At 36.8% G+C, this 9,360-nt stretch overlaps 1 protein-coding gene across 1 annotated transcript in view; it reads left to right on the forward strand.

Moving 5' to 3' along the window:
- Positions 1–6,031, forward strand: part of SFMBT1 (Scm like with four mbt domains 1) — a 116,590-nt gene extending 110,559 nt beyond the window's left edge. Inside the window, 2 exon segments of the mRNA XM_042453202.1 lie at positions 2,628–2,756; positions 3,007–6,031. Coding sequence (XP_042309136.1) covers positions 2,628–2,756; positions 3,007–3,147 — 270 coding nt within the window. The 3' untranslated portion in view covers positions 3,148–6,031.
- The last annotated feature ends 3,329 nt before the right edge of the window (positions 6,032–9,360 follow it).

The following is a 9,360-nucleotide window of genomic DNA, read 5'->3' on the forward strand; positions in this document are numbered from 1 at the left end:
ATTTATGCCCTTTTTTCTTTTTCTTTCCCTTTTGGAGATGGTTCCTTTAGCTGCATGTAATAATTTGCACTTTACAATCTAGAATTTAAACTGCCCAGGTGCAGCCTGTACACTCTTACATGTAAATGGATGTAACCTTCTGTCACCTGGTTTTACATCTGAGTGCCATGTTCATTCATATGGACATTACTTTTTGAGGCAGAAGTGTTTACAACAGGATAAATGGGCTATGTTTGCTTTGCTTTTTAGCTTGCAAGTTACTATGATTTTGGACTCCTGTCTCAGTAGGAAAGATAAACAAGTTTTCTCACCTTCTACATCAATTGCCAAACATCAGACAAAAGAGAACATTTTGAATGCATCTGTGCTGTCCATAGGAGACTCTTTACTCTGACACTGTGAGGGGTCACTGTGTAGACCAACTTAGATGAGTTTCTAATTGCTTCACCTTTAAATAAAACTATTATTACCATCAGCTATAAATTCATCCTAAAGTTCTCAGTAAGTAAATAACTACCACTACCTAGTGAATTAAAGAGCAGAGGATTCTGATATCATCTGGAAGAAAGAGCTAACTGGGATACTGGGGTACAGTTTGCCAGCTTCAGATCTATGGTCACCAAACTCCTTTAGAAGGTTAGCATACCTTTTGTTGAAGCTTGTCTATAGACAAACCAAAACATTAATATTGGGCAAAATAGGATTAGTCAGAATACACTCAGATCACAACACGCTAATTTAAGTATCCAAAAGTTTATTAACAGAATGTAGAAATGTAGAAACGGAGTTGAAAACCATCCTGTTCAGAGAAGCCTTCCCAGGCATTGCATAATTGTCGCTTACCATCTGATGTTCTTTTGTTGCCTGTTTATCGAACCATTTCCTGTATTGCTATGTATTGTATATGTATTATCCTACTTGAGAGTATGTATTTTCCCTGGATGAAGATTAACCTTCCATTTTGAAGCCAAGCCCTCCCTCCCGTCCATCTGCCTTGGTCCAGGCCTCGGAGGTAGAGAGGAACTGCTGGACCTCTTACCCTTTCCTGCCACCACTCCCTTCTCCTTCTGTGTCATGTCTTTTTAGATTGTAAGCCCGAGGGCAGGGAACCATCTAACTAAAAAGATTGCATGTACAGCGCTGTGTAAATTTACAGCGCTTCATAAATAAAGGTTAATAATAATAATAATAATAATAATAATAATAATAATAATAATAATAATAATAGCCAAGAAAGCAGTGGTTGTAACTTCTAATAATACATGGTCTAGGTGGTAAAATAGGCAGGCAGATTATATCCTACATGCTACCAGAAGAACCATAGTACCCAGCTAGTAGGTATGAATTGGGAAACAAATGCCTTCCTAAGAGAAAATATAGCATACAGTCCATGCAGCTCAGCTTTTGTAATTTAAAACATTTATATCCTGCCTTATATTCTTGGGAATTCCAGATGCGTTTTATTTATTTATTTATTTTAATTTTTATGCCACCTTTCTCCCCAAAAAGGGACCCAAGGCAGCTCACAATTATCATCCGTATCCAAGAGAAGGCCTCATTGTCCATTTTGTAAGACATTTCCTTTCCTACAGAATTGACACAATAATATGAGATGCTTTAGGAGATCTCGCATGGATGGATATGAGGCAAGTCAACTAATGGTAGCAAGGTAGACAGGTACTGTAGCACAATCTGTAAAATAAGTTCACATTTAGGGCCAAACATAATATATTTAATGGCTACATGCATGTAATGTATTTAGTTTTTTATATTGAAAGAACAGGATAAGAGAGTGCTGATCAGGCATTTGCAAGGATGTGGAGGCGCAGGTGAGTAGGCACCTGAATTGTAGTCCTGATGAAAACTGTTCTCTCTCAGAAGATTCCTTTACCATCAGTGGAAATTTCTCTACAGAGTAAACAATAGCTGGAGACAACAGTATTCCTTGGTGGTATGACATGGAGGAAAGTTAAACCCTCTTGCTAGGTCATGGTCCTATTTAAGACCTCTATTTAAATAACAAAAAGCAGATACATTCAGTGCTTTATATGTGTTTAATGGTTCATTTAAAAGGCCCAATTTGCCTTCAGATTATATCCAGTTACTACTGTTTAATGTGTTGCTTGCCTGGCTTTATGTGGTGGTGGCATAGCACTTACTTAGAAGTGCATGAGAAATATTGACCAGTACACAACACTGAAATATGTGGGTAAGTAGGGAGAGGGATTTAGCAACCTAGTTGGAGGAGGTGAAATATACACACTCCATCTTGATTTGGGGGCAGGATGGAAGTATGGCTGTGGAACTGAAATATTTGTTGATAAGGTATAAGAAATCATGGTACAACATTTAATAACTGAATTTTAAAAATGCATACACTTATGACTTAAAGGGTTTTAAAAGGGAACCCAAAATTTCTAATCTGTGTGTTCCCTCAGGAGATGTACTATCCTTAGGAAAGCCATAGGTTAGTCATGTTTGATTCCCAATCCCAGATTCTCCAATATTGATGTTTTTTTAAAAAAAAAATCATGTGGAGCTCCTTTAGTCAAAATATGTCAAAATAGTTGAAATACTTGAGAAAATCTAACATTCTTACTTTTGTGTTTGGGTTTTGTGTGAAATAGGAACTAAAAATAGAAGTTGGTGAAAAGCTGCAGCTGGACAGCAATCCCCTGGAATGGAGTGTAGCTGATGTTGTACGGTTCCTTAAATCTACAGACTGTGCACCATTAGCTAGAATATTTTTGGATCAGGTATTGCATTGTTTTCTTTTTGGCAATTTCTATGTGAGTACAGTACATGATACTTGCTATAATGAAGGTTAATAGTTCCTGTACCAATAACTTTTTTCACGGCAGCTATTTTTGCCTTTTTGATTATTTTTACTTGTCTTGGGATATTTTCTCATTTGATCTCTTAGCTTTCTGTCATGCTGCACATCTGTCACTGTTCAATGCATATTGACTTCAATTCTCATTATTTCTGATTTTTCTCTCTCAACAGGAAATTGATGGGCAGGCACTTCTCCTGCTTACCCTTCCCACTGTTCAGGAGTGCATGGACTTGAAACTTGGCCCAGCCATTAAACTTTGCCATCATATTGAAAGAGTCAAATTTGCCTTCTACCAACAGTTTGCAAACTGAAGTGGAGAGGAGGAAGTAAAATGAAATTGAATTGTTGAAGCACAACTGCAGCATCTTTCTCTTCCTTGAATAAGGAATGCTGAGAAGATACATATGGAAACTGCTTATAAACTGGCATTTGCAGTCTTGCACTTTTGAAAGAAGCAAAGAAGAATACTTGGCGCAAAATTGTAATGCAATCCTAGCTGTTGTCACAGCAGTCCATGGATTTAGAAATGTAGTACATGCTCATTCTGTACATCAGGACTCTTTTTTATGAATAAAGGTTGAAATCTCTCCTCTGAGGGGAGGGGAGAATGTTTTCCTCAAATTTTAGTCAAGAGAAGGACAAACTGATGGCATGTGGAAGAAAATGCAGATTGATGGAAATCTCCTCACCATTTGTAAAACTACCCTCATTTACTTTGTTATAAAGATCATTTTAAAAAAAAAACTAAACTAGCTGATTGCCAAGAGAAGTGATGCAGCCAAAAGCCTGAAAATTATTGTTCAGCCAGATTTCCTTGTGATCTTTATTTTGGAGCTTGCTCTCTACCTCTATGACCATAGAAAAATCTATGAGGGAAGTATCATTTTTGAGGAGGTCACATATGGGTTTGCGACAGTTGTGTTCCTGCAGCCAGAGTAGGGATGCCAACTGGTTTTCTTCTAACAGACTTTTTGCCTTTGACAACTACCTGATAACCACAAATTAAATGTAAAACTCATTTTCATCATGAGGTAATGGCAGCAAATGTTTTGCCAACAATTCTGCCGGTCACGTTGCTGGTAAAAGAGCAGAGGGCAGGATTGTTGAGGAGAGGTTTGAATATTAGTAATTGGCTCTGTTTTTTGAAAAGCTACAGTCTAATTTTTATGGCAAGGTGCACAGAAAGAAGACACTTTAATATTATTTTTCTTTTTGAAAAGATGTTAGTAAAATACTGCATGTTACTTTTGTGGGGGAAATGCCATGATAGGTATTAACTTTTTTTCCCCTCTTGCTCCTGTTTTTGGGAAAGCTGACTTTGCATTCGTAAAGGAAGAATGAATAGAAAAATTAGAGCTCCTACCAGTTCTCAGATACTAAGGACTTATCCTGCTAATTGTAATTGTTTGGTAAATGCATGGGTGAAAATGTTATCTCCCCTCCTTTGCTACATATATAACAGAACGTTAATGTTCTTCTGTGGCACAGTTCATGTGGCATATGTTGACTGTGTATATGCATTAACAGATGGACAGATCCATGGCTTTTCCCCATGACTTTCTGGCATAATGTAGAGGAAAATTCAGTGTGCTAAATATAGTGTGCGGACTAAAGCTTATCTATAGAGCAGCTTCCCACAGTTGCAACAGCTGATTGTTGATGCACACTACTGGAAAATTAATAAGTTTTAATTCCTGCAGAGTAGGTCCAAACTCACCAAATGAGCATCTTTGTTTCTGCCCCCCTGATATATGTATATATTAATTTGGAAATATCACCTGGTCTCTTCAGTCTATGGATGTCATTTTTTTAAGGTTGAAACAGGTTTTTTTCTTCCTGAACAATGTCCAACAGTATGCAAGAGGCTGTTTAAAAAGAGGTTCAGGCTATCTTGAAGGAATTTTCTCATTAACCTTCTTAGCCATCTAAGACTCGTCAAAGGTATAGATGGAGATAACGATTTTCCAGTTTCAACCAAAGCAAGTTTAGTATATAAAATACTGTGGGCCAAATTACAAGTAGATTCTTGTTAACTAGAATGGTCCAGCTGATTCACTTATTTATGAGAAAATGTAAATGTGTGTTTGTGTGTGTGAGAGAGAGAGAAAGAGAGAATGCCTCTGTCTGGCACTGGAAAGAAACCCAATCTTTTCCATCATTCACACTCAGTTATCTTTTTTGTTTTATAAGGCATGCATCTTTTATATATCTTCTGGGGAGAAAATAATCCATAAGGGAATCATAATAACTTCATGCAAACATGATTTTTAGTAAAACTTTCCTAACTCCCCATATTGCTGTAAACTTTTTCTGATGCATAGATAGGTGCTGTGTGTCTGGCATATGTTTACATGCTTGTTTCTGTATTGCATTAGCAGTTTGGTCCCAGTGGGATCCATTCAGGGTCTTTCAAAGAAGAAGGATGCTTTCTACTGTTCATTACTTTGAGTAAGTCATTTCTATGCAACACACGGATACTTGTGTACTTCATTTCTTAAGGTGATTCAGCACATCTGTTGGACTGGAGTTTAAAGGGTTTGATGTAATCTACAAACAGTCACTCCTTAAACAGTCCTGGAATATTCTCTGACTTCAGTAAATGTTACTTCATCAACAAACCCTTCATCTCTTTTCATTTACTGCCCAAATGGGGCCAATTGGAGTCTTATCTGACTCAGTACTGATATGACATTCAAAGGCTCTTGTGCTATTGTAGTGCAGTTGTGGAGGAGTCTGCAAAGTTAGATAACATTGTATGTTTTTACTATGCCAATGACATTCTAGTTAGGAGAAAGTGCACACACCCCATTATGCTTTCTCCAAGTGAAGAACAGGGGAAAGTAAACATAATTTTCAAATCTGCTGTACAAAGACAACATGAAGATTAAGGTGAGACTGGTAACAAAATCCCCCTGCCCCATTGGTTATTTTTGGAAAATGATTAATACACTTAAGAGAAACAGAATAATGTTAACATGGAAATTTAGTCAACACTAACAAGTCTAGAGTTACACTCTTTTGAAGTGGTGTGGCTATGAAACAACATGAAAGATAGTGCTGGTCTAATTTTATTTTTATTTATTTGCCATTTCTATAAAGGTAGACATTTGTGGGGGAAAGTGGAAAGCCAGTAATGTCCAGACTCTGATCTTAAGAAGACAAGATTAGGAAGGAGAAAAAAAGACTATGCTGCAGTGCAATACATCATTTTGTTACTGAATTAAGCACGCATTTTTCATGTGAGCAGACATCTTTTATGTCTTACTAGCCAAAGGCTAAACAGCTCTAAGTTGTGCAAATATGCCAAATTGTGAAGTTTACAACCAGGATAGAAAAAGCATATGTTTGCCTCAGCCACTTTGTTTCCCTATGTACATATTGTGAAGCTTTATAAAATTAATACAGGATGTGTTGCCAAATTTTTACCAGAGAACAGAATTCATTGTTTTCAATTAAGCTTTTTAGATGCAATTTTCAGCTTTGCCTAAGATGGTTTCCTGCTGTGGAAGTTTCAAAATACCCAAGATTTGCTAAGCACAAAGGGACTAGTTTTGGCTAAAAACCTAATGAGTGTAAGCCTGACCACATGCTAGAGGTTCATGTTGGTATTAACTTACCCCAAAATGATCGTATCTACCTTTGTTTTTGAAGGAAACCTTATGACTATTTTGAGTGCACAATAATAGACATAGAACTCATAATACGTGGCAGTGGTATTTTGCTGCGCATGCAGTAATCTAATCTCTTGGTGGCTGAATTTGTAGCAGGTGGGTTGTATAGTGCATACCACTAATGTGGCTTGCTTTTTATCTGTTTAGAATTGATCAAAATCAGAAAGAGGTTGCACATTCAATGGTTATTCTGTATTAGATCCAAAACACATTGCAGAAATAATCTAGTTCGACAGTGCTTCAATTGCCCTGGCTCTGCTAGGGAATTCTGAGAACTGTAGTTTTGTGTTTAGCTTTAAAAACATTTAGCTTTCTCTGTCAAGAGAGCCCTGGTGCCACAATAAACTACAGTTCCCAGCATTCCCTAGCCCTGAGCCAGGGCAGTTGAAGCAGTCTCAAACTGGATTATTTCTGCAGTGTGTTTTGGACCTTAGTTAACTACTTGCCAGAAGTTGGACATAATCTTTATTCTGTGGTGTACAAAATTAAAATTGCTTAAAAGATGCAAGCACCAACAGTAAGTGGCCACATCTTGAATCGTGGAACCCTGCAAGTTACCTCTTCCAGAGTTGAGAGGTTTCACTGGCCTCTTGTGAAGCTTATAAGGCTGCATGGCAATTGGAAACACTAGCCATCTGGAACTTTTAAATTACTAGGCAGGGGTGAGTTAAGGAGATCAGTTTTGTACAGAACCAATTCCTTTAATTTCAACTCCTAAGAAGCCTTTAATACTTCCTGCATATCTTTGAGGCTTCTTACTTATCAGCTTCTCTCACTCTAACCTCAACTAGGAGTAGGAACACATTTCCCCATCCTTCTCTGAACCAGTTTTGTTAATGTTTATAGACAATCAATAAATTATTGAAAGAGCCTCCTAAGGCAGGTACCGCCAGCATATATATATATAGATCGGTTTATTGTTATAGCTCAGCGGACATGCACTTTCCCTGCTTTGTTCTTTAAAAAGAAAATAATTGAAAGATGTATATTGTGTTGTCCCTCCAGCTTGCTGTATTGTTTTTCTTTGATTTTAATTAATATATTATGTGTAAACTGAGGATAAAATTCAAAAGTGGCAAAATATGCACATGAGAATATGCCTCTTGAAGCTCCTCCTTTGCTGGACAGTTGCATCAGTTAAAGGTTTTAAAATATTTTAGGTGAATTATTTCGCTCAGATTTTTTCCCCTCTGTAAATTATTGTACATAATTTTGTGGTATTTCATGACAGTTTTACGTGGTTGTAAGAAAATTAAAATACTTAAATTGGTGCTGGTTTCCTTTGTTAAGAAGTTGAATATAGTTGTGTGCTTAGAACTTATTATGTCACCGAGGACAGAATGAACTGGAATACAACAAACGCCTGAGCGCCCATAGTGGCAAAGCTGAATGTCGAAATATTTGAAAAGGTCTATTTGCTTATTTCTCCCTGGTAGCTTTTTAATCCAGTTTTCCTTAGGAAAGCTCTGTTATTGTTTTTTTTAATTTAAACACAATATTATTTTTTTTAAAAAAATACTTGGCAGGGTATACATCACCTGTATTCTGAGGTATACTATTCATATTGTATTTTTCCCTCAGTGAGTCAAATTCCTAAATAAGCAATGTTATCAAAAAATGACTGTCAGTATCATCCACCAACATCAATTCAAATTCTGACCAATTAATAAAATAATCAGATAGTTCACCAAAAACCTACTTGAATATGAGGGTGGTTCATAGATCTATTATTATTATTATTATTATTATTATTATCCCACCTCTCCACATGATCTCTCTTATTAATGCCATAACAGAGGGCAGACTTTTGGAGACAAAAAATAAAAGATCATCAGGATTAATATGTCACTTGAAATTCTACATTCTAAAGAGTCATGCACCTGAATATCCGAACAGACCAAAGCTTCCAAATGTAAGTCAAATATCAAAGGAGAAAATACGCACTTCTGTTCTGCCACTCCCAAGGGCAAAGTGTGCAAAATAAATGGTGAATTTAGCAGCGGGAAGGGAAGACAACTATGCTTGCCCAGAAACTCTTCAGGAGCAACAGGAGCTTCCAAAATGTTGAAAAACAAAAATTGGAAGTGGCTGGAAGTCCACCTCTAGGTTAAACATTGCAGGGAAAAGGAGCTGAAGCCTATTTAAACAGTGAATTGTCACTCCTAGAGCCTTCTGGAGGGTTGATTCACTGGTGAAGGAGAGAATGGTCTAAGAGGCTGGGACAATTTGAGGGACACCAAAAAGCAGATGCAGCCCCAGGGTGACACTTTATCCATCCTTGTTTTAGATCTCAGAAACAAACAGAGGCTCCTAATCCAGCTCAAAAATTCTCATGGACCTAATTTTGCCAATGTAACAAAGATAGATTGTCAATATATTTTGTCAAAGGGTCTTTAAACATGCAATGAAAGAACACCAGCCTACACCAGGCAAAGCAATCCAGTTCAAAAATCAGTCTAAGATTATTAACTGCTGTCTATACTGTATTTGATAAATCCCACCTGATCTTTATGAACCAGGGAAGTTATCACTCTTGAGGCCTATTAGGAAGAATTGCAGTTAATATCTTAGCACCAACATTTATAAGAGAAATATGACTATAATTTGCACATTCAATCTTTGCCAGGCGTATGAATCACAGTAATATAAACATCATGTAGTGTGGATGGCAAACATTCTCAGACTCAAAAAGAAAACTGTTCAAAGAAATAGTATAGTTTTGAAATTAGAAGAGCGAAAGCTTTACATTATTCAGTAGAAAACCTAGCTGGTCTTGGGGCTTTCTCAATATTCCTATTTAATAATAAATAATAATAAAATCTTTATTTATATCCCGCCCTTCCAAGAAGATCA

This window comes from Sceloporus undulatus, chromosome 2, assembly GCF_019175285.1.
Source record: "Sceloporus undulatus isolate JIND9_A2432 ecotype Alabama chromosome 2, SceUnd_v1.1, whole genome shotgun sequence".
Classification (NCBI taxonomy): domain Eukaryota; kingdom Metazoa; phylum Chordata; class Lepidosauria; order Squamata; family Phrynosomatidae; genus Sceloporus; species Sceloporus undulatus.